The 27,020-nt window shown below is 41.3% G+C and overlaps 1 protein-coding gene across 3 annotated transcripts in view; it reads right to left on the reverse strand.

The window, feature by feature from the left end:
- Positions 1-27,020, reverse strand: part of LOC119962749 (probable E3 ubiquitin-protein ligase HERC1) — a 594,360-nt gene that overhangs the window by 358,687 nt on the left and 208,653 nt on the right. For all 3 annotated transcript variants that reach the window (XM_038790765.1, XM_038790766.1, XM_038790764.1), the window contains 2 exons: positions 21,562-21,799; positions 19,250-19,422 (listed from right to left, as the gene is read on the reverse strand). In XM_038790765.1, coding sequence (XP_038646693.1) covers positions 19,250-19,422; positions 21,562-21,799 — 411 coding nt within the window. The remainder of the gene's footprint in view (positions 1-19,249; positions 19,423-21,561; positions 21,800-27,020) is intronic.

Here is a 27,020-nt window from a genome sequence, read left to right on the forward strand (position 1 = left end):
TGGGTTAGATCTTGGACTGCAGGGGACAATTTCAAAGTTTGCACATGATATGGAACTTGGAAGCATTGTAAACTGGAGGATAGTGTAGAATTTCAAAATTATATAAATAAGTTGGTGGAGTGGGTAGATAGGTGGCAGCTAAAATTCAATGTGGAGAAGTACAAGATGATGCAGTTTAGTAGGAAGAACATGGAGAGACATTATAAAATAAGGGGTACAATTCTTAAGGGGGCGCAAGAGCAGAGGAACCTGGGCTTATATGTGCACAGATCATTAAACATGACAGAATAGATGGAGCGAGCACTTAATAAAGTAGATCGTATTGTGGGCTTTATTAATAAAGGTACAGAGAAGAAAAGCAAAGAGGTTATGCTGAACTTATAGAAAACATTAGTTAGACTTCAGCTGGAGTATTTTGTACAGTTCTGAGATCTACACTATAGGATGTATGTGAACACGTTGGATAGAGTGCAAAAGGGATTTACAAGAATCGTTCCAGGGATGAAAAACTTCAACTATAGGATAGATTGGAGAGGTTGGAACTTCTTCTTGGAGAGAAGATGGCCAAAAGAATGCTTATTTGGCAAACTGGTGCAGGCACGATGGACCGAATGGTCACCTGCTGCCCTGTAAAAATTCAGTTATTGCAAAGGAACTTGCAGGTGTAATGTTCTCGTGCATCAACTCCCCCTGTCCTTCTAGGTGGTAAAAATTGTCAGTTTATTTGGAAGGCAGTGCCAGCACGTGAACTTGCCAGTGACACCAACCCACATCTCCTCTTCTCAATCCATTGATCTTTATCTTAGTAGGTAAAATGACAGAAAATGTCCAACAATACAACATTCTATCAATACTGAACTGAAGGGTAGTCTTTAAGCACGTCCTTGAGTCCACGATTGAAACTTGAACCCACAAGGTTCTAAATTAGAGGTGAGAGCCAATGATACAAAGACAATACACCAGTGGAAGTAGTGAAAGCACCGGAGCATTAGTAATCTGTGGACAGTCTGGACATATTAATTTGGCATCAGGGAACAAAATACTGGTTCTTAAATATAAAAGTTTCAGACAGATAATGTTGGAAGCTATTATTAAAGATGCTTTGGGAAAATATTTAGAAAAATTCAAAGCACTCAGACAGAGTCAACAGGGTTTTGAGAAAGAGATTTATTGGAGTTCTCTGAAGGAGCCATATGTGCTGTGGATGAAGAGGACCTGGTTGATGCATTGTACATGATTTTCAGTAGGCATTTGATAAGGTGCCACATCAAAGGTTGTTATAGCAGGGATAACATATTGGCATGGACAGAAGGTTGGCTATCTAACAGGACAAAGAGTTGGCATAAATGGATTTTTTGGCACGAGGTAACACGTGGTGTACCAATGGGATCAGTGCTGGGACCTCAACATTTTTACAATTTTTGTAAATGATTTACATGAAGGGTGAAGGGACCAAAGGTACGGTTGCTCAGTTTACAGATGACACAAAGATAGCTCGGAAAATAAGTTGCGAAGAGGACACAAGGAGGCTACAAAGAAATATAGTTGGGTTAAGCAAGCGGGTGAAGGTCTAGGAAATGGAGTATAAGCTGGGAAATCTGAAATTGTCCATTTCGCTGGAAGAATAAAAAGAAACATATTATCTAAATGGTGAGAGATTGAACCCAGATGGAACTGGGTGTCCTTGTGCATGAATCACAAAAGGCAGCTACAGTATGATTGGGAACGCTAATAAAATATTGTTTGTTGCAAGGGTGATTGGATATAAAAGTAGTGAGGTTATATTTGACTTATACAGAACACTGGTGTGGCCACATCTGGAGTATTTTGTACAGTATTGGTCACCTTATTTAAGGATGCAAATGCGTTAGAAGTTCAGAGGTTTACGAGGCTAACACCTGGATTTGGTGGTTTGTCTTATAAGAAAGGTTGGACACACTAAGCTTGTAGAGCTTCCATGAGTAAGAGGCGACTTTATTGAACCATATAAGATCATGAGGGGTCTTGACAGGGCAGATGTGGAGAACATGTTTCCTCTTGTCGAAGAATCCAGAACTAGATATCCCTGTTTAAAAATAAGGGGTCATCAATTTAAGGCAGAGATGAGGAGAAATGTTTTCTCAGTGGGTAGTCAGTCTTTGGAACTTTCATCCTGAAAAAATAGTGGAAGCAAAGTCTTGGAGTATTTTTAAGGTAGAGGCGGTTAGATTATTGATGAGCAGGAGGATGAAAGATTATAGGGGGTAGGCAGGAGGTTACAATCAGATCAACCATGATCTTATTGCATGGCACAGATAGATCAAGTGTCCTACTTCTGCTCCTAATTCGTAAGTCTATATGCACATTATAATGGAGACTCAGATCGGGATGTTTCCTATCAACCATTCCTTATGTAACCCAGGAATGGAGTAGAAACGCTGATTTCAGCAAAGACCCGGAAGCACATTCAATACCTGAAGGTATATCCTTTCAGTCAGTTACTGAGCTGCGTTAAGTTTTTGATCTGAATTTGGACCAACCTCCCGCTTTCGATTCTTCGCACAATTGGAAACAGCAGAAAGGTTCTACATGAATGGGGCACTGGAAGTGATTTACAAAATGCAATGCATGTTTTGAAGTCAGGAATCAGTTCCAGCAGTTGCTGACGTTGATATAATCAAGACCAATTTGACTAGGACAAGATCTCAGGCCTGCAGGAAAATCAATAAATAAGATTCTAAAAATTCACAGTAATCAATCAGCATAAGGGAAGATGAAATATATGTTAATGATATGAAAGCAGTCTTCTCAAAGGGGTCATCTGCTGATAATGACAAGAAAATCCTGGAAGTACAATTCTGAAAAAGGTTTGCATGCAAAGAAAGTGGTCTAATATTTTTAAAGGGCATTGTTCCTGGATGATTTTTCATCAAGGGATCACAACAAAATACGTGGTATAATATAGAATAAATGTATACGCAAAATTCAAGATATATTGTCATGTGAGAGTACCTTTAAGAAATGTGTGTTTATAAATGGGTATGTACATAAGTATATGTAGTGAGAGATGGGTGTTTACGACTGCAGTGATGTCAGAGAGTGGGTAGAGCTGGGCTGTCCGTCAGCTTTTTACTATTGTTTTAGGCTGTTGGCTGCAGGGTGTGTTTTAGTTTTGTTTTCAGTGTTGGAGCTGAAGGCAGACTAAGCAGTTGTACTGCTGTTCTGTCTGCCATCGAAAGACTATCTCTTGATCATTTGGTGAATCCAGAATTATAAATGTTCTCAGTAGTGAATGTAAACCTAATGTGCTTCTAGTAAAAGGTGTTTTAAGTCTTATGGATGTTAAAAGGAAAGCTTAAAGAATTACTTAGTGTTGTACTCTTTGGGGGTTGTATTTGAATGAATGGGGCAGCACAGTAGCATTGTGGATAGCATAATTGCTTCACAGCTCCAGGGTCCCAGGTTCGATTCCAGCTTGTCACTGTCTGTGCGGGGTCTGCACATCCTCCCCGTGTGTGCGTGGGTTTCCTCCGGATGCTCCGGTTTCCTCCCACAGTCCAAAGATGTGCAGGTTAGGTGGATTGGCCATGATAAATTGCCCTTAGTGTCCAAAATTACCCTTAGTGTTGGGTGGGGTTATGGGGATAGGGTGGCGGTGTTGACCTTGGGTAGGGTGCTCTTTCCAAGAGCCGGTGCAGACTCGATGGGCGGAATGGCCTCCTTCTGCACTGTAAATTCTATGATTGTTCTGTGATAAATTCTATGAATGGTTGCTAAGATGTTCACTATGTTTTAAAAAGGTTAACTTGAGTTCATAGAATAAACATTATTTTGCTTTTAAAAATACTTTTCCATTTCTGCTGTACCACATCTGTAGAGTGGGCCGTGTGTTCCCCATACCACAATCTATTAAAAGTTATGGGTCGGGGAACTCCATGATACACTTGGGGGCATAAAAATCTATCTATTGGATTGGCTCAGTGAACTTAAAGACAGTTAGGGGTGAGCATATTGTGGTTGCTTTTCAGCTGTGGTATTCTAGTTTAAGTAGGGAGTGGATTGTGGACAATGGCCCTTTCAGAGGCTCTAAAGTTTTTGAGGGTGGAGACGGTCACACGCAGTATCTTACGGATAGAGACTAAAAGCAGACTGATAGATTTGGCAAAAACATTGCAGCTAATGTTACCTGACAAAATGCGAAAAGATGAGGTAATTATGGCGGTGGCAAAGCATTTAAAGTAGCCCGAGATATAGTTTGACTCATTGGAAATGGCAAAAATTCAGTTAAAAATTAAACAAATGGAAAATGAGAAAGAATTAAAGCAGCTTGAATACGAAAGAAAGAGAGGAAAAAGAAAGAGAAAGAGAGCGAGGAAAAAGAGAGAAGAAAGGAAAACAGAAAGAATAGCCCTAGCAGAATAAAAAGACGAAGGGAGATACAGATCGGGAAAAAGATAAAGAGAGTGTGTTTGAATTTCAGAAAATGGTCATGAAACATGACAGTCAGTTAAAATTGGCAGGCGTAAAGGGAAACATACAGTTGGACGATAGTAATGAGGCTAATGAGAAAGAGCGTCAAAGTTGAAGGCTTGGTGCGAACCTATTTAAATATGTCCAAGCATTGCCAAGGTTTGACGAGAAGGAGGTAGAAGCCTTTTTCAGTTCATTTAAGAAGGTGGCTTAAACAAATGAAATGGCCACAAGACATGTGGGTATTACTGATTCAAACAAAGCTGACAGAGAGGGCAAGTGAAGTATTTGCATCACTACCGGAGGAGGTATCTGGCACGTATTTGGAGGTGAAAAAATCCATAGGTGCATATGAACTAGTAGCTGAAGCATACAGACAAAGGTTTAGAAATTTAAGGAAAGAATTTAGTCAAACATACATGGAGTTTGAAAGGCTCAAACAGTAATTTTGATAGGTGGATAATGGCTTTGAAAATAGATTAAACGTATGAAACTCCCAGAGAAATCATACTTTTGGAGGAGTTTAAAAATTCAATTCCTGATGTAGTGAGAATTCATGTGGAAGAGCAGATGGTGAAAACTGTGAGATTAACAGCAGAAATGGCAGATGATTATGAATTAGTTCATAAATCAAAGCTTGGTTTCCGGCATCAGTTTCAGCCTGTGAGGGATAGAAACTGGGGACATGAGAAATACTCACGTGTTCAAGGCAATGGTGATCTGATGGGAGATAATAAGGAGAGTGCATCTCGGATTAAAAAAGAAATCCAGGAGGGTGGAAAAGAAATGAAAAATGTCAAAAGTTAACACTGTAATAAACTCGACCATGTAAAGTCACAGTGATGGTGGTTGAAGAAAAGCATTGGGAAGGCTCATGTGGTAAAACAGGATCAGTCAGTAGGGTTTGTAGTAGTGGTAAAGGAAAGCCCAAGTGAAGCGAAGGAGGTGCAAAAGATTGTACAGCCTGATCAAGAGGTGATTGATAAGAAGGTGCCAGATCTCTTTGAAGACTTTATGTAATGTTTACTCATGTGGATCAGGAGGAGTAGGTAAAGAAGTCACAATTTTAAGAGATATGGGAGTTAGTCAATCTTTAATGGTAAGAGATGAAGACTTATGTAGTCTGGGAAGAATGTTCCCAGAAAAGGTGGTAATATGTGGAATTCAGGGTGAGAGGAGTAGTGTTCAATTATCATAGAATCATAGAATTTACAGTGCAGAAGGAGGCCATTCAACCCATCGAGTCTCCACCGGTCCTGACAAAGAGCAACCCACTAAAGCCCACGCATCTACCCTATCCCCGCAACCCAGCAACCCCCACTTAGCCTTTTTGGACACTAAGGGCAATTTAGCATGTCCAATCCACCTAACCTGCACTTCTTTGGACTGTGGGAGGAAACCGGAGCTCCGGGAGGAAATCCACGCACATACGGGCAGACTCCGCACAGACAGTGACCCAGCTGAGAATCGAGCCTGGGAACTTGGAGCTGTGAAGCAATTGTGCTAACCACTATTCTACTGTGTGGCCCAAAGTATATAAGGTAGGATAGAAAGTCCAGTGAAGAGTGGTGAAGTGGTGGTAGGGGTAATAGAGAAACTATCTTGTCCAGGAATACAGTTTTTTTTGGGTAATGATATAGCTGGATCGTAGGTGGGAGTGATGCCTATGGTCGTTGATAAGCCAGTGGAAAATCAGACAACTGAAGGGTTGAAGGACGAATATCCTGGGATTTTTCTGGATTGTGTAGTAACAAGGTCGCAAAGTCACAGGTTAAGACAAGAGGAGAAATCAAAGAGTGAAGATAACGTTGAAGTGCAATTATCAGAAACAAATTTTGATCAGATTGTTGAAAAAGAACAAGAACAGGTGGAGGATGAGGCGGATATTTGTAGTTCAGGAAAATTGGCGGAGTTACAACAGAAAGATATAGAAATAAAACAGATGTATCAGAAAGCATACACGGAAGAGGAATCTGAGTGTATATCAGAGTGTTATTACCGTAAAAGTGATGTCTTGGTGAGAAAATGGAGACCTGTACATATGAAGGCGGATGAAAAGTGGGCAGACGTTCATCAAGTAGTATTGCCGGTAGGGTATAGAAAGAAAGTGTTGCGAGTTGCACACGAGTACCAGTGGGAGGTCATTTAGGAATAAGCAAAACTCAAGCTAAAATCCAGAAACATTTTTATTAGCCTAGACTACATAAAGATGCAGTTAAATTTTGTCAATCATGTCACACATGTCAAGTGATAGGGAAACCTCAAGCAGTGATAAAACCAACGTCCTTAATACCCATTCCAACATTTAAGGAACCTTTTCCAAGGATCCAAATCGATTGCATAGGACTGCTTCCTAAAACAAAAAGTGGGAATCAATATCTTTTGACTATAATGGATGTGTCTACTAAGTTTCCAGAGGCCATTCCAGTACGTAATATTACAGCTAAAAAGATTGTGGGGGAGTTACTTAAATTCTTTACTAGATATGGACTACCCACAGAAATACAATTGGATCAAGGATCAAATTTTACCTCCAGGTTATTCAAAGAAAATAGCTTAGGAATAAAACAACTTAAATCAACTGCTTACCATCCAGAATCGCAGGGAGCGTTAGAAGGGTGGCATCAGACATTAAAGACGATGTTGAGGGCATATTGTCAAGATTATCCAGAGGACTTGGATAAAGGAATTCCATTTTTACTGTTTGTAATTAGGGATGCACCTAATGAGTCAACCAAATGTAGTCCTTTTGAACTATTTTTTGGTCATGAAGTAAGAGGACCAATTAAATTGATTAAGGAAAAATTGGTGAGTGAGAAATCAGAAATTACATTATTGGATTACGTGTCAAATTTTAGAGAAAGATTCAAAAGACCAGGTGAATTGGCTAGACAACATTTAAAAGTTGCACAAAATGTGATGAAATGGGTAGCGGACAAGAAATCCAAAGCTCGTAGTTTTGCCAGTGGAGATAAAGTTTTAGTGTTGTTACCAGTGGCAGGTGAACCTTTTAAAAGCAAGGTTTTGTGGACCTCATCAGATTGAAAGGAAATTAAGTGAGGTGAATTATGTGGTAAAAAAGCTGGATAGAAGGAAAACTCACCGAGGTGTGTCATGTGAATATGCTTAAAAGGTACTTTGAAAGGGAAGGAGAGGAAAAGGGGGAGGTTTTAATGATTCTAACTCAAAGTGATGAACCAAATCCAGATGACTATGAATTTGACATACCTCAAATTAAATTGGACCACGAGGATGTTCTTAAAAATTGGGATAGATTTTTGAGTTACCTTCCAGAGGAAAAACAAACTGACCTGAAAGAGTTATTGCTATCACATGGGCAGGTTTATAGAGATAAATTGCTAAGTACTAAAATGGCTATACATGATATAGATATGGGAAATGCTGTTCCAATCATACGACGTCCATACAGACTTAACCCTTTAAGATTGGCACAGGTTAACAAAGAGATTGAGAGTATGCTTAAAAATTGGCATAATTGAAGTGGGTTGCAGCCAATGGAGCTCATCCATAGTGGTGGTCCCAAAACCAGACGGTACGCAACGGTTGTTTTTGGACATAGAAAGGTTAATGCAGTTACAAGAATGGACTCTTATCCTATCCCACGTTTGGAGGATTGCATTGAGAAAGTGGGACAATCAACTTTTATTTCCAAACTGGATTTACTTAAACATTACTGGCAGGTACCTTTATCCAAAAGTGCGAAGGAGATTTCAGCTTTTGTGACTCCATATGGTATATACCAATTCAAAGTTATGCCATTTATCATGAAAAATGCCCCAGCCACATTTCAACGGTTAACTAACAAAGTAATTTCAGGATTACCCAATTGTGCGGTATACATCAACGATCTGGTAATTTTCAGCCAGACATGGAAAGAACATTTAAAACAGCTGATGGAGTTATTTGATCGACTTCAGGAGGCGGGTTGGTGCTAAACCTAACCAAACGTTAATTTGGAAAAGCTCAAGTCACTTTCCTTGGCCATACAATCGGACGGGATGTTAAATTTACAGTTATTGAGGAGTTTACAATCCCCTCAAGACGAAGGGAAATAATACGATTTCTTGGCTTGAGTGGATTTGATCAAACACATGTGCAAACGTTTTGTAGCGTGGTGGCTCCACTGATGGACTTGCTGAAGAAATATCAAAAATTTCAGTGGATAGCGGAGTTTCAACATGCATTTGACTGCCTGAAAGCTGTGCTAACCAATGCTCCTATGTTGGAGAATTACAAGGGAATCTGTGATCAGATTGAACTAAAGTATATGACTTTAAAGAGGAATGCCGAGGCGTAGAGAAATGGATGAATCGTGCCGAGACCTTCTTGTTCAACGAGACTGTAAATCAAGAAGGATTTCAGTTGGAGGAAGAAAGAAAAATGGACTATATTATTATACCTGTTTGCGTGTGGTGTTTTTTTTGAAACAATAAAGTATAGCTACTGTGCATTTCTTAAAGGATGGTGCAAAGGTGAAAAATGAAACCATCTTGAAGTTGATGGGTGTTTTTTCTTGGGGGGAGGTGTCATGTGAGAGTACCTGTAAGAAATGGGTGTTTCCAAATAGGTATGTATATAAGTATCGATAGTGAGAGTACCTTTAAGAAATGGGTTTTTACTTCTGCAGTGATGTCAGAGAGTGGGTGGAGCTGGACTGTCTGCCAGCTTTTTACTTTTGTTTTAGGCTGTTTGCTCCAGAGTGTGTTTTAGTTTCATTTTCAGAGCTGGATAGCTGCAGTCACAGCCAGAAGGTGTATGAATCTCTCTCTCTAATCTAAAGACTGTAAATTGATCCTGGTGATTTAAAACTAATAACAGTAGTGACATTAACCTGATGTGCTTCTGGTAAAAAGGTGTTTTAAGTGTTATAGATGTTAAAAGGAAAGCTTAAAGTATTACTTAGTGTTGCATTCTTTGGGGGTTGTATTTGAATTAAGATATTCACTATGTTTTAAAAAGGTTAACTTGAGTTCATAGAATAAACATTATTTTGCTTTTAAAAATACTTTTCCACTTCTGCTGCACCACACCTGTAGCTGTAGGGTGGGCCGCGTGCTCCCCATACCACAATCTATTAAAAGTTGTGGGTCAGGGGAACTCCATGATACACTTTGGGGTTCCCCGAACCCTGGCCCACAACAATATACACAATAAATCATTACTCCATAACAAAATTCAGTTACACAGCAGTTTTTAAATTTCATTTTAAAATTTAAGGAAGAAATTATAATAGCTAGATGATGATTTTGATGCTAATATGCAATGAAAGTAACAGAGAAGCAAAATATATTGTCCAATGTCCCCCATATGTGATATCATGGTAATGTGTCACTGTGATATTGCAACCAGACCTTCAACCATTGTGATGATGTTAACGGAGCAGAATTTATATATCAAAGGCGATTATTCCAAAATGTCTGCTAACAATAAATATTTGTAAAAATTAGGTCCAAAGCGCAGAAAAAAGTGAAAGTAGAAAACTGCAATATAGATACATCTCCCCTTAAACTATTGAGGCAGTGGCAAATCATAGAACAGTGATGGTACAGAATGAGAGCACTCGTCATTTTGAGCCCGTGCCAGCTTTCGGCAAGATTAATTTAGCTAGTATCACTCCCCAGTTTTTCCCGCTTCCCACCTCCCACCCCACACACAGACACAAGTGCTGCAGATGTTATGCCTTTTTGTTGCTTATGGAGTTTCTTTTGAAAGTTATGAATTAATCTATCTTTAACACTCTTTCAGGTAGTAAAACATTTAAGATCTTAGCTGATCTTCTACCTCAACTCTATCTACCCCCCCCCCCCCCCCCCCCCCCCCCCCCCCCCCCCTCCCAGGGCCAGGTACCCTCTGTTCCCAGCCGACCCATCAACAGGATAGGCGCGCAACCAGTGCCATCCTCTTGGCTGGGATGAGGGTCGACATGATTGGAATTGTGCGAGTTAAACGTGGCACTGGTGATGGCCCATTAACAGGACTTGAATCTATCTTCCCAAACCATTCTCAAAACTCCTCAACTCACAAATATGCATCAATCTCAGTGTTACCATACTCAGTGACTAAGTAACAAAAGCACTCTGGCCAAGAATTCCAAAGATATACAATCCATTGAGTGAATACATTTCTCCTTATCTCTGTCCTAATTTGTTGTTCTTTATTTTGAGATTGTGATCCCTAACTCAACTCCCCAGTCTGGAGCCATTCTCCTGCCACCTACCCTGCTAAACACCTTAATACTTTTGGACGGAATTCTCCGTTTGAGGGTCTAAGTGCTGACGCTGGGACTGAATCATGAGTGTTCTATGTGGACGAACGCTGTGCCAATGCCAGAGCGATTCAGGTCCCGTTAATGGGCCATCACCGGCTCATCTGTTTTAAAGGATTGTCCCTTTAGTCTGAGATTGTGTCCTCTGCTTCTAGTTTTTCCTACAAGTGGAAACATACTCTTCACGTCCACTCTATCTAGGCCACGCAGTATCCTGTAAGTTTCAATAAGATCCCCCCTCATCCTTCTAAACCCCAACGAGTATAAATCCGGAGTCCTCAACCGTTCTTCACACGACAAACTCTTAATTCCAGGGTCAGTCTTGTGAACCTCCTCTGGACCCTTTCCAAGCAAAGCACATCCTTCCTTAGATATGGGGCCCAAAACTGCTCACAATGCTCAAAATGGGGTCTGACCAGAGCCTTATACAGCCTCAGAAATACATCCCTAGTCTTGTATTCTAGCCCTCTCAACATGAATGCTAACATTGCATTTGCCTTCTTAACTGCCCACTAAACCTGCACATTAACCTTAAGAGAATCGTGAACTAGGACTCCCAAGTACCTTTGCACTTCTGATTTCCGAAGCATTTCCCCATTTAGAAAATAGTTTATGCCTCAATTTCTCCTTCCATTGTGTATGACCTCACACTTTTCCACATTATATTCCATCTGCCACGTCTTTGCCCACTCTCCTAGCTTGTCCAAGTCCTTCAGCAGTCCCCTTACTTCCTCACTATTATCTGTCCCTCTACAGAGCATGTATGTATGCATGTTTGGAGATGTATCATCTGCAAACTTAGCAACATGCCTTCAGTATCTTCTTCCAGATCATTAATGTATATTGTGAAAAGTTGTGGTCCCAGCACAGACTCCCGAGGCACACCACTATTCACCGGCTGCCATCCTGAAAAAGACCCCTTTATCCCCACTCTCTGCCTTCTGCCAGTCAGCCAATCCTCTATTCATGCCAGGATCTTACCCTTAACACCATGGGCTCTTCAAAGGCCTTGCGGAAATAATCCTCACCACTCCCACTAATACTCGCCACTTTGCATGCTTTTTCTTTTGTTTTTACGCTGTCCTTGACTTCCCTCATCAGCCATGGATGCCTTGTCCTCCCTTTAGCATGCTTCCTCCTCCTTGGGATGAATTTCTGTTGTGCCTCCCGAATAACCCCCAAAAACCCCTGCCATTGCTGTTCCACTGTCTTCCCTGCTAGACTCCTTTTCCAATCACCTCTGTCAGCTACTCCCTCATGTCTTTGTAGTTACCCTTATTTGATTGCAGCTTCTCCCTCCCAAAGTGCAGTGTAAATTCTATCATATTGTGGTCACTTCTCCCTAAGAGTTCCTTCACCTTAAGTTCCCACACCAAGTCTGCCGCATTACACATCACCAAATCCAGAATTGCCTGTTCCCCAGAAGGCTCTGTCACAAGCTGCTCCAAAAAAAACGTCATTCCACAAATTCCTTTTCTTGGGATCCACTACCAACCTGATTTTTGCAGTCCACCTGCATATTGAAGTCCCCATGGTTATTGTAATATTGCCTTTTTTACATGCCTTTTCTATCTCATTTATTTTCTGCCTCACCTCCTGACTACTGCTAGGGGGCCTGTACATAACTCCCATCAGGGTCTTTTTACCTTTGCGATTCCTCAATGCTACCCACAGAGATTCTATGCCTTCTGATCCTATATCGCTCCTTACTATCTATTTAACTTAATTCCTTAATAACAATGCAACCCCGCCCCCTTTGCCCATCTGCCTGTCCTTTCGATAGGACACATATCTTTGGCTATTTATATCCCAGCTCTGATACCCTTGCAGCCACATCTCTGTGATACCCACAACATCATACCAGCCAATTTCAATGTGCGCACCAAGTTCATTTATCTTGTTCCGTGTACTGCGTGTATTTAGGTACAACACCCTCAATCCTACATTGACCACCTCTCTTTTCACAGTTGTCACCTTTTTTGCTCTGCCCAAGGGTGATGTTCTTTTATTTTGGTTGTCTAGTTCCCCTTCAGTTATTACACCTTCTAAGCTCCATTCTGGTTCCCACCCCCCTGCCATACTAGTTTAAATCCTCTTGAGTGAACCTCCCAGCCAGGATATCAGTGCCCCTCCAGTTTATATGTAACCCGCCTTCTTGTACAGGCCCCACCTGCCCCGGAAGAGATCCCAATAGTCCATAAATCTGAAACCCTTCCTCCTACACCACCAGTTTGGCCCCGTGTTTAGCTGCACTATCCTCCTATTTCTAGCCTCACTGGCACGTGGCACAGGGAGTAGTCCTGAGATCTTCCATGTTATTTCTGGATATGAAATTAAATGAAATGAAAATCGCTTATTGTCACATATTGATATATTGAGTCTTCTACCATGAAGACCGATAAAACTGTTTTTGTTTCATGTCCCTGACATATCTATATTCCCCATTATAATTTATGTAGCTTCTGACCCCAAGGAACCCAAATTTACTTTTGCTAATCTCTTACTTTTTAAATACCTGCATAAAATGTCATTACTATCTTTTTCCAAATGTCTCTTGTTGCTTTATTTTTATATTCTCGTTCTTTTTTTTTGTAAATTCAAAATCTTAGTCATCCTGAGCAAAATTAAAAAATTTTCCCCATCTTCAGCTTTCCTTTCCTTTTTGGAAATATCATCAGTCCCTTCCTTCAATCTAATACTATCTGTAACTAATATTGTTAACTGCTGTTAATGGGTGGCATGGCAGCACAGTGGTTAGCCCTGTTGCTTCACAGCACCAAGGTTCCAGATACGATTCCCTGCTTGGGTCACTGTTTGTGCAGAGTCTGCATGTCTGCGTGGGTTTCCTCCCGGTGCTCTGGTTTCCTCCCACAAATCTTGAAAATCGTGCTGTTAGGTGAATTGGACATTCTGAATTCTCCCTCTGTGTACCCGAACAGGTGCCGGCGTTTGGTGACTAGGAGCTTTTCACAGTAACTTCACTGCAGTGTTAATGTAAGCCTACTTGTGACAATAAAGATTATTATTCATGTGAGGCAATATTTCTCATGAGGTTGATATTTGTTGCAAATTATGAAATAATTCTTTAAATGTTTGCAATTGCTTGTCTACCATCATATCTTCGAATCTAGTTTCCCAATAAACTTTGGTTAATCTGCTTGATAGTCTGCTTTATAAATCAGCCTGATAAACCTAATAGTTTAAAATCGCATTCAATCATTTACATGAAACATTGGAAAACCCCAAAGAAGCCATATAGCTGTTCTAAGTTTCAAATCCTTCAATTTTACGCAAACATTTGTAAGAACATATATTGCTTTGCAGAGTTCATCTGAAATGTATCCAACCATATTTTGGTGTTTTAATCTCTACTAGGAAAACTTAAACAAAAGCAAATCTGCCCATGAGAGCTGAACAGACCACTCAAAGTCTTGATTTTTGCAGGTTTCCCACTCGCCAGAGGATGTATTGAAATTAAGAATAACGTTTGAAAATTTCTGAGAGCCTCATTCTGTTGCTGGACACAAATCTGCAATAATAAGCACATGGAGGGGAACTGGCAAATTTAAATTGTTGGTGGATGGAAAAGTAAAACATTGAAGATGAAAAGTAAGTAGATGGAAGAACAACAAGAGGTGTTAGCTGTGGCTCAGTTTTGGTAGCAGTCTGGCCTTTGAGTCACAAAGTTCCAGGTTCAACACGCAATTCAGGCCTTGAGCACCAAAAATAAAGGTTGACTCTCCAGTGCAGCACTAAGTGAATGCAGTTGAATTGTCTTGCAGATGCGATGTTAAACGGAGGCCCCATCTGTCTACTTGGGTGGATATAAAATATTCCATGGCACTATTTTGAAGAAAAGTAGGAGGATTATTTTGAATGGGCTGGCCAACTTTTATCCCCCAATGAACATGACAAAAAAAAAAATCAGTCATCACACTGCAGTTTATGGGTGTTTGCTGTGCACATTTCCTACAACAACACAACAAAGGCTTTTTCATTAGTTATAAAGCATTTGAGTTATCTGCTGGTTGTGAAAAGTGCTTTTTCATTTTCAGTGAAGCAGCAGAGATAGCCAAGAAATTGAGAAATTTTAGTGATGAAAAAATAGCAAGATTTCCAACTTTCAGAAGCAGTGCAATGCCAATTAAAAGTGAAAAAAAGAAGAGAAGCAATCCAATTTTTAGATTAGAGATTGTTCTGCATGTACAAAACCCAAGAAAAAGACAGCTGCTTCACTGCTTGCATGCTTTTACTTGCAAAGTGAAAAAAAAACATGAAATGTAGAGGAAATCAGATATTACGTATTATCTGATAATAATAAAAGTGCTCTGAAACACATGTGAGGAAAACAAATATTGAAATTCACTGTTGAAACTGGCTTTTAAAAAAAATTGATTGCATGTCGATGCATATTAGGATCAAAACCAAGTCCCTCCGTTTCACAACAAGAACAATGTTAAGCTCAGCAAACCTTGTTTCATTCCATGTGCAATGTTTCTTTCATGTTTAATAGATATCATACATATAAATTTGTCTTTACTTCAAAACTAAGGAGTCAGAAGAAAAACTTCTCAACTTCATAACACCATATACATGCATACACAAATTAGGAGCAGGAGTAGGTCACTTGGCCCCTTGAGCCCACTCAGTCATTCAATAAGATCATGGCTGATGTGATTGTAACCTTAACCCCACATTCCTGCCTACTCCCATAACCTTTCACCCTCTTGATCATCAAGAAATGATCAAGCTCTGCCTTAGAAACATTCAAAGACTCTGCTTCCACTGCCTTTTGGCAGGGAGTTTCGGGGACTCATGATCCTTTGCGAGAAAAGATTTCACCTAATCCGTTTTGAATGGGTGACCCCTTATTTTTAAACAGTGACCCCCAGTTCCAGGTTTTCTGATAAGAGGAAGTATCCTCTCTATATCCACCCTGTCAAGACCCCTCAGTACCTTAAAGGTTTTGATCGTGTCATCTCTAAGCTTTAGTGGGTACAATCTTAACCTCTCCAATCTTTCCTCATAGGACCACCTTCCCATTCCTGTTATTAATTTAGTAAAGCTTCTCTCAACTACTAACACATTTTCATCTTTCCTTAAATAAGGAGATCAATACAATGCACTATGCTCAGATGTGATCTTACCAATGACTGTACAACTGAAGCATAACCTTCTTTTTTACTATCAATTCCCCTCACAAATAAATTATAACATTCTATTAACTTTCCTAATTAATTGCTGTCTGTACACCATCTTTTTGTGATTTATGCACCAGGCCACCCAGATCCCTCTGCATCTCAGAGCTCTGCAATCTCTCACCATTTAGGTAATAAACCTTTTTTATTCTTCTTGCCAACATGGACAATATCACATTTGCCCACATTATACTTCATTAGCCAGATTTCTGCCTACTCACTTAAAGTGTATGTCCCTTTGTAGCCGTCCTAGTCACAATTTACTTTCCTATCTATTTTCAGACCAAAACAACAACTCAGAACAGTAGCCAACAACTCAGAAGTAGTGCTGGACATTTCAAACTTGGAACAACGGATGGAAATCAATGCTTTACCAGGTACAAGATCAAAAGCATATTCTAAATTGTTTCTTTTTCCAACAGGACTACTGCTTGTTTTTCTTACACCAAAATTTAAAAGTAAAATAGTGACTGGATATGAGTGGTCAACAGTTCAGTATCAACATGCAAATAATAAACTGGTAGAGAGGTGGGCAGGTTTCATTAGGGACAAGAAGGGTGATATATGCTTTGAAGTGCAAGGCTAGAATATTTAAGGAGCACTCTTATATCGGTTTTTACTGAGGCAGAAGATGCTGAAAAAATATCAGCAGAAGCGGAGATGGCAACAGCTGGCCTGAAAACCAATAGGCATGATGCATTGGAAAAGCCAGGTTTAGAGAAGATAATCCAGTGGCCTGGTCCGGCTGCCTTGCATCCCAGCATACATAAACGCAGGGGAGGAGGAATTAGTGGAAGGAAGGCTCGTTTCCAATCGATTTACAGAAATTTCTTAAAGTTGGCAGAACATATAGAGTGGTTAGCAAATAATATGAGATCCTGGGATTCATAAACATAGTACAAAAATGTCATGCTGAAATTTTACATACCTCTTGTTAGACTACAACTAGATTAGTGCACCAAGTTCTGGTCACCACACTTTAGGAAGGATGTGAGGGTCCTTAAGAGGGTACAGAGGAGATTTATTGCAGTGGTTCAGAGATAAAGTATTTTGCTACATGGTTAGCTTGGAGAAGCTGGGATTGTTCTCCTTGGAGCAAAAGATGATCAAGGGAGATTTGATAGAACTGGACATTATGACAAGATTATGACGGATTTTTTTTTTTAATAACTATTTTTATTCTCCTTTTTCACATTTTCTCCCAATTTACACCTACCGACAATAAACAATAATTAGTAACGAATGCAATGTCAGTCCCCATATCAACAACAATCCCATCCCCCCACTGAACCCCCAAACAGCAGCCCACATGTTAACATAAATAAATGACAAAGTGGAAACAGGAATCACCCATAGTCACCATTAACACATACAGTCCCCCCCCCCCCAACCCTCCCAACCACCCCCTGATGTTCGATATAATCCAATTCTCGCGAGTGCATAATGAATTACGCCCATGAATTGTAGAACCCCTCCACCCTTTCCCTCAGTTCAAACTTGATCTTATGACAGGTTTAGTTAAGGTAGATGAAGGCAAGCTTTTCCCATTAGCTAATGTTACAATGACTAGCAGGCACAGATTTAAGATTTTGGGCAGGGGGATATAACTGGTAATGACCTCAAACTCGCTGACTTCAAAGGTGGGGTGGAAGCAGAGACAATCAACAATTTCAAAAGGAAATTGGATGGACAATTTAGGGAAATAACCTTCAGTGGCACAACGGAGGAATGGGGCTGATTGTATTGTGCCAGAGAGCCAAAAGGCTTCCTTCTGTGGCATGATGCCTCTATGACTCAGTTGTTTAGAGTTTTATAAGAAATCCAGGGCTGGATTCTCCCGCCCCGCCCACTGCAAGAACGCCATGCCATTGATCTCGGGTGGGATTCTCTGGTCACCGGGCAGTCGCAGCTGGAGAATCCCACCCCTAATCTTTGCATTGCAATTGCCTGATAAGAGGTATGAATGTTTAAATATAACTTAGTAAGATTGCAAAATCTGGATTGTGGGTTAAATCCTCAAGACAAAATTGAGGCATTCAAATTCTGCATAAATCTTGTAATCAAATTTGAGTACTGATAATTCTTAATATTAAGTTTTTAAATGGTATTTCAGTGGCAGCTTCTATAAAATTAACAAACTTACTCAGATACTTCCAGGAAGAGATCTGGAGTGACGAAACGCTCTCAATTCAAATTTCAATTCAATTACTTTAATCGTCCAGCTACTTATATTCAAATAATTTAGAAGTCACTAAAGCTTTATTTATTAAAAATGTAATTTTATTTAAAGAAATTAATTAACAGAATATCTCAGCTATTCACGAATAGAACAGTAACAATCCATCTCTTGCTTCTTGGGGCTCCTTGCTTTATTATACATCAGTAAATTGTTTTCTTCCATCCATTGCTTCGTAGCATCATAGTCTTTCAGGATTTCAGCAGAGAGTTGAATTTTATGTTTTTTTCAATCCGGCTTCCTCCTGCTGTGAGTCTGGAATGAATTGTCCCCTTCAATGGATCTCTCAAGTAAGCAAAACCCTAGTGTTTTAACATCTAAAATCCTCTCTATTATCCATTCACGCTCTGCTTTTCAGTCAGGCATTACATACTAGAAAATCTAATGACAGGGAGAGAACTGGCATTCTGAAATGTGCATGTGTAAAACCAATGGTCCTGACTGAAAAGTGATGTGCAAAACGTACCCAAAACATCTACACGTATATTACTATCAAAACCAATGGAGCACCCTCAATATTCCACAATAAAAAAAATACTTATTTTTTTATTTTAAAATCAACAAACCTCATTTTGTCTACTGTCTTTTGTTATGGCAGAAATAAAATCTCTCAACAATGCTTAAGGCAAAGCAGTGCATAAATTTAAGCAGCCACCACTCATCAAACCATGACATACAACTTTTACTTCCTGAACACAATGACTGCTAGTGGTTGGTAGAGACTGAAAAAAAAAGCTGTACAACCTCACCGAAAGTCTGCAAGGAGATCCAACACAATGCCACCATTAGTATCAGGCAGACATTTCACAAAGGGACCCCTCAATCATGCTTGTTGCACTCAGTGGTGCTTCCAATGGATCTACAGAGGGCTTTATTGAAAATGCCCTTTCATAATTTTTTTAAAATGTTAAACAGAAGCAGTCGACAAATCATTACCAATTCATTGTATTTTAATATGCTTTCCCCGACACCAAAATCAAATGTCTTGAGACCTGCACTCTTAAAATAGTGAGATCTAATTACTTTGATAAAGAAATTCTATTTGCACTCTTATTTTACATATTAATTTTCTATTCCCACCTTTACTTTCTGATCTGTTGCTGGATCCACAGCCATGTTGTACTGTACATTCCTCTTCAGCTAATTCGCATTCTGAATTTCCACACATCGCATGCAAAAAACTTTGCAACTGGCAGCACAATACGTCCATTGGTGCTTGAACAACCTCCGGGCACAAATTGTCTGCATAAGAACTGCAAAGAAGAGCAAACAATAACAGGAAATCAAAGTAGGTATTGAGTTTAAATCAAAGGACAGATAAAGACTAAATCCTATTAATTAGCATTTCCTGTTTAGAAAGTATCATTCTATTCACTCGCATCAGCTTCTGGGCCCTTAAGCCAGAAGTTACGAAGTTGATTTACTGTACTTTGGTAATGTGACAATAAATCAATCAATCAAGTTATGTCCAATACAAATCCTTTATGTGAAAAGGCTCCTGATCTCAGCATCATTTGGAAGGAATTGTACAATTGAAGATTAAACACTATCTGCTGTCTCAAATAGTGACTTACATGAAAAGAGAAGGAAAGCACACATCACAGAGAATGGGGAAAAAAAGGTAATTGTGATTTTTCTTTTATAAATTTTGAGTACGCAGAGCAGCACGGTGGCACAGTGGTTAGCATTGCTGCCTACGGCGCTGAGGACCTGGGTTCGAATCCCGGCCCTGGGTCACTGTCCGTGTGGAGTTTGCACGTTCTCCCCATGCCTGTGTGGGTTTCACCCCCACAACCTAAAGATGTGCAGGATAGGCAGATTGGCCATGCTAAATTGCCCCTTAATTGGAAAAAATAATTGGGTACTCAATTTATATTTAAAAAAAATAATTTAGAGTACGCAATTATCTTTTTTTCCAATTAAGGGGCAATTTAGCTTGACCAATCCACCTACCATGTACATTTGGGTTGTAGGGGCGAAACCCACACAAACACGGGGAGAACGTGCAAACTCCACACGGACAATGACCCAGAGCCGGGATCGAACCTGGGACCTCGGCGCCGTGAGGCAGCAGTGCAACCCACTGTGCCACCATGCTGCCCGAAATTGTGATATTTATGTATTGGTGTGAACTAGTTAACAAATGCTCATGTTAAAAGGAAGTACTGAAGGTGTGGAGGTAAGTTAATGTGAGGATTAGTTGCCCATGGAGAATACATTAATATTAGTTGCTATTAAAGAAAAGGCACTTGCTAAAGCATGCTGGGAAGGCGCGATTATATTTTATCACTAATTTTTGCTAAAAACAACTCGAGTACGCAATGTATTATCATAATAAGGCCGAATCCAAAATACTGAGCAGTATTTTGTTTACGTTACCTGATCTACTTATTTTCATTCAAAAGCAGTGTTAAAAAAGTCAACCGTTCCCAGCATGCTTTAGCAAGTGCCTTTTCTTTAATAGCAACTAATATTAATGTATTCTCTGCAGGCAACTAATCCTCACATTAATTTCCCTTCCAGTTTAGTGGCCAATTTCATTGGGAAATTCAAGATCCGCATTACACTTTACAAGTTTAAGCAAAATAATTTATTTCCTTCTTGAAGGTATTAAAAGTCGTAAACCAGGGTTTAATACGTTTCAATGCACCAGTGCAATTAAAACACAACAGATCACTGGCTGTCCGACCTCTCGGAATCTCTCCAAATGGAGAAAATCAAATTCGCCATCCGAGGGTCGGACGACGGCTTCCACAGAACGTGGGAGCCATTCATGCAACTGTTCCGGGACCTGTTTGTGGCCAACGTACATGAGGAAGAATAGTCGGGTGGCCAAGAACCAGGGGAAAATGGGCGGGAATCGGGGGAAGGTAGCCGGGGGGGGAGGGGGGGGGGGGGGGGGGGGGGGGGCTACGGGCTCGGTATGGGGGTTTGATGGCAAGCCAAGGCCCAAAACCAAACTATAAATAAATGCCTATAAACATGTGCCTCGGCCATATTGGGGAATGTAAAATATGTATGCTGGCTAAAGGGGGCGGCCACAATTATTGTTATGAAGATGCTTACCTGTAAATATTCATGTTAAATTTTTGTGTTTTCCTTTTTTTTTCTCTCTCTCTAATAACTTGTAATTTGTCATATATAAAATATGAAAACTCAATAAAAAAACATTTATAAAAAAAACACAACAGATCAGGAATTTTTGAAATTAAGTGCTTCCAACAGCTGTTCATTTATTTGAATGCTGTTTGTGTTACAAGGAAAAGCAAAATATAAATCCCCGAAACAGCAATGACTACAATCGAATTGCATCTGAATTTTGCAGTCAGCAGGTTTGGCATATTATTAGTTAAATTTCACTCGTGTTTCAACATCGTGCATGGACTACTAACCTCGCAGTGATAGCTAAAATCTGCAGAAGTCGAGCACCAGCCAGTTTTAATGCAACATTTAAATGGGAATGGCCGGACACTGATGCCATCAGCCAACGTTGGTTTACGAGAAGGCAGGAGTTTGTCAGATTGGAAAGAGCTTCTAGAAGACCGCTGTGAACGACCACTGATAGATCCGTAGGCTGGTACCGGATGTTTAAGGCAAACATGGTCGCCAGCAGAAGATGCTGCTGTGCTCCTGCAACAACAAATAACATTTTAATAGAATTCAAAGAACTAGAGAAAAGCCATGCGATTTCCTTTAAAGTGGATTAGCCTACGCTGTTAACAGTCCAAATAATTTCATTCCACATTTGTCAAAGTTACATATGCATACATAACTTATTTTTTTTATCAAATGTTGCAAAAAAGATTCGTACAATAAGTTAATTTTAAAAACAAGAATCCGTTATTAAATAAATGATTAGGATTAACACAGTATTAAGTTTGAAGTCATAAGAGGTTAACATTAAATAAATTTGACCAATTCAGTCATGTGCATATTCCAGTCATGTGTCTTCAATTCCCCGTTCCACCTTCGGTTTTGGAAATTGAAGGAATGGAACAATTTTTGGTATCAGTTGTTGAAAGACATGATTACCCTCACTCCATTTATTTTCTCATCTTCAGCTGCAGAGCGATGTGGAAATAAAGTTCCATCAATGAATGACAGTCTCCCTGTATTTCAGCCCTGTGGCTACGCTTAAGTATAACTAGACGAGGTACACATCGAAAGATCAGAGACTCAGCTAATGATTGATAGGCTCGCTGAGGATTGAAAGATGAAGAGACTGACAAAAAGACAGATTCAGTTGGATAATTGGGTCTTAGGAAGTGCAGGGGACGAATGTTTTTGTTGAAGTGGTGAATCATTGCCTTAGCACTCAGAACTAATTAGTTAATTACATATTGTAACATTTAAGGCATGGGCAAAATTAATTTTTGATACATTTCATACAATGTACCTATAGGACTAAATGCACTTAGTGATACTCCATTAAGTCCTTTCTGAAGATTCAAATGTGATTGTGTGAGTGACTTTGATGATTCTGTAGACGTCCAGAGCAAAGAGTTTCTCAAAATTGTAAAGCCAAACACTTATCTCCGTGTTACACGTTTGGATTTTTATTGCCAGTTGATTGCCTACATTACACATGGCAAGGCAGAGAATAGTTACTCTTCGATCTGCCTCTGCTGTCTTGTAATTGTTTTTCTCTGTCTCAATTCATCTGCTCTATCTCGTCTGCTTCTCTTTCCTTTGAGATGGAGATGATTGGAGGGATTGTAGGAAAAGGACACGTCACACTGCCGTCATTTGCCTTTCCACACAAGGCCCGGTATTATTCCAAGGTGATCAGGCACATACATGGACAGCGCTGGGCCTCCCACAGAATTAATGCCACCATTAGGGTGGAAATCCCATCTGAGAGCTGCCAGCCAATCAGAGGCTCGTAACTCTGTGGTAAACGCAATCCCAGTAGGAGCAGTGGCCACTGCTGCTACTGCCTGGGGCCTACTCAGAGGATTGATGATAGATCCTCCAGAGTTAAGTAAGTGGAATGGGATGGAGTTCCCAATGAATCTCGAGGTGGTCAATGGCAATGACAGGGAGATGGCTTCCTGAAGGCTCTCCCCAATGCCGGGCTCCTCAATTGGGCACAAAGCGCCTTTGAACAATGAACTCTGCCCCCCCCCCCCCCCCCCCCCCGCCCATCATCCCAGGTCACAAGTTGCAGGATGACAAGTTCCCTGCCCATCACTGGTTGAATACCAGCGGCGGGAGGATGAAGCCCTTAAGTGCCAATTGGCATCTGAGTAGCAAGGCCCCCACAGGTTTTCCCAGCCCAACCTAAGCAGAGGAAACTGGAAAGGTGGCATTAATATGGCCTCTCCCCCATCCACCTTCACCTCGCCCCAAAAAGGCATTAAATACCATCCATATTTCCTGTTGAAACCAATAAGGATGTTTCAGGAATTCTAAGATAAACTGAAGTGCAACTGGAGAGCAACACTATTAAAATGTAAGGCAGTTTGAGTTGCATGTATGCAAATACAGAACAGGAGATAATCATTTTGAATGACAAAATACTTAAAGGGGATAACGTGGGGCAAAATGGGAGTGGCAGCATTGACTAGAAATGTCACAATAGAAGTAGAATATGATACAGGTCTAAAACGAAAGCAGATTTAAAAAAATATATTTTTTGGGACATGGACAAAGGTCGATATTTGTTGCCCATTTCTTATCACCCTCGAGAAGGTGGTGGTAAGCCTCCTTCTTTAGTCGCTGCAGTCCACCTGTTGCCGATACACCCACAGTGCTGTTAGAAAGGGAGTTCCAGCAGTTTGATCCTGTGACAGTGAAGAAAAGGTGACAAAGTTCCAAGTCAGAATGGCGTGTATCTTGGAGGGGAACTTGCAGGCGGTGGTTTCCCCATGCGTCTTCTGCCTTTGTCTTTCTAGGTGGTAGAGGTCACAGGTTTGGAAGATGCAGTCAAAGAAACCTTCTTGAGTTGGTGCAGTGCATTTTGGGTACAGTACACACCTCTCTCACTGTGTGTCAGTGGTAGAGGGAGTGAATATTTAAGTTGGTGAATGAGGTGCCAATCAGGCTTTATCCTGGAAAGTATTGAGCTGCTAGTGTTGTTATTTCCACATCCAGGCAACATGAGAGTATTTTATTGCACTCCTGACTTATGCCTTTAGATGATGGACAGTCTTTGGGGTGTCAGAAGGCAAGTTACTCAACTCTAAAATCCCAGCCTCTGACTGTAGTTCAGTTTTTGGTCAATGGTAACCCCCAGCATATTTGATATTGAGGGGTTCAGCAATGACAATGACACTGAATGGTACATGGAGATGGCCATTGCTGGGCATTGGGACTGTCTGCATCAGAGTTCAGCAATCTCTCTCCATTTATAAAATATAATGCTTTTCTACTATTTCTGCCAAAATGCCAAACCCACATTTTCCCTCATATACTCCATCTGCCAAATTATTCCAAACTCATTTAACCTATCAAAATTCCTTTGCAGACACCTTGGGCGAAATTCTCCGACCCCCAGCAGGGTCGGAGAATCGCCTGGGGGCGCCTAAAATCTCACCCCCGCCGTGGCAGGGATTCTCCGCCACCCGGGAAGTGGCGGGGGCAGGAATCTTGCCACTCCGATCGGAGAAGCCCCTGCGGCGATTCTCCGGCCCGGATGGGCCGAAGTCCCGCCGCTGGGAGGCCTCTCCCGCCGCCGAGGTTTAAACCACCTCTGGAACGGCGGGCTCAGCGGCGCGAGCAGGCCCCCGAGGGGGGGGGGGGGGGGGGGGGGAGGGATCGAACCCCAGGGGGTGCCCCCACGGTGGCCTTGCCCGCGATCTGGGCCCCCCACTCAGTCCGGGCCAGTGCCCTGGCTGCTCTATTTTCTTCCGCGGCCGCCATGGCGAAGCGGAAGAGAACCCCACATCGCGCATACGCCGGCAGTAACGTCAGCGGCCAGCTGCCACTGACGTCACTGCCGGCGCATGTGCGGACCTGCGAAAGCCTTTCGGCCAGCCCCGCTGCCGGGGGCGCCGGTTTTTTGCGCCGGTCTTCTGGTGGCAACCGCTCCGGCGCGGGGCTGGCCCCCAAGGGTGGGGAGAATTCCCCACCTTTGGGGAGGCGCGACCCCCGAGTGGTTGGCGCCACTCCCCTACTCCGGGACCCTCCGTCACGCCGGGTAGGGGAGAATGCCGCCCCTTATGTCCTCTTGATAACTTACTTCCCTGCTTGTCTTTGGGTGATCAACAAATTTAGCTACCATACATTTTGTCCTTTCGTCCAAGTCACTGATATATATTGTAAATACCTGAGGCCTCACCACTGATTTTCTTGTGACACTCACTTCTTGCTTGCCAACATGAAAATGACCCATTTATGCCTACTGTCCATTTCCTGTTCGCTGACCAACCAATTCTCTATCCATACTAATATGCTACACCATGAGCTCTTACTTTGTGCAATGTTCTCTGATGTGGCACCTCATCAAAGGCTTTTTGGAAATCCACAGAATCCCTGCAGTGCAGAAGGAGGCCATTCAGCCCATCGGCTCTGCACTGACCCTACCAACAGCACCCTACTAGGCCCACTCCCCACACCCTATTCCCGTAACCCCACTTAACCTGCACATCTTTGGACTGTGGGAGGAAAATAGAGCACTCGGAGGAAGCCCATGCAGAATGTGCAATCCCCATACAGTCAACCAAGGCTAGAATTGAACCCGGGCCCCTGGTACTGTGATGCAGCAGTGCTAACCACTATGCCACCAAACAGACCAAATTGACAGGTTCCCTTTTATCCACGTTGACGGTTACTTCCTCAAAGAACTCCAATAAATTAGTCAAACAATTTAAATATAGAAAATAGGGTAGGCCATTCGGTCCCTCAAGTCTGCTCTGCCATGCAATATCATGGCTGATCCTTTATCTCAATGCTATGCTCACGCTCTCTTCCCATTCTCCTTGAAGCCTTTAATATCTGGAAATCTATTTCCCTCATAATTATATTCAACAACTTGGCCTCCACAGTCTTCTGCAGTCCAGAAATCCACATATTCAAAACCCTGAGTGAAGAAGTTTCATCTCAGTCAAAAAGGCCTATATCATAACCAGAGACTGTGACCCCTTGTTCTAGACCCCTAGCCAGAGGAAACATCATTCCTGTATCCACTCTACCCATATTTAAAATAACAGATACCCAGGAGTGAGTTATAAACTGGAATCTAAACAAGAGTTTTGGGATGGTTTATATATAGAATAATAGATATCCGGGAGGAGTCACATTGGAATCTAATCAAAGGGTTCTGGGTTTAATATATAGACTAACACAGATACCTGGGAGTGAGTTACAGACTTGAATCTAAACGAGAGGTTTGGGGTGGTTTACCCAGAAGTGACTTACAGACTGGAATCTAATCGAGGGGTTCAGGGTGGTTTGTATATACAATAACAGATACCAGGCAATGACTTACAAACTGGAATCAAAATTTCTATCTAATAAGCACTGTTGTCTCAGTGCCAGGGACCGGGATTCAATTCCAGTCTTGGGTGACTGTCTGTATGGAGCATGCATGTTCTCTTCGTGTTTCCTCAGGCTTCTCTGGGCTCCACCCACAGTCCAAAGCTGTGCAGTTTAGGCGGATTGGCCATGCTAAATTGCCCCTTAGTGTCCAGGGATGTGTAGGTTAGGTTACAGGGATAAGGCTGGGTGGAATGCCCTTTCAGGGAGGTCACTGGAGACTCAATGGGCCAAATGGCCTCCTTCTACACTGCAAGGATTCTATGGATTATCTTCACTTGTTACTAAATAAAGGACAATCAGAATTATATACATTTCAATGAGATCCCCTCTTCTAAATCCAGTGAATACAGGCCTTGTCGATCCAATCTGTCCT

This window comes from Scyliorhinus canicula, chromosome 3, assembly GCF_902713615.1.
Source record: "Scyliorhinus canicula chromosome 3, sScyCan1.1, whole genome shotgun sequence".
Classification (NCBI taxonomy): domain Eukaryota; kingdom Metazoa; phylum Chordata; class Chondrichthyes; order Carcharhiniformes; family Scyliorhinidae; genus Scyliorhinus; species Scyliorhinus canicula.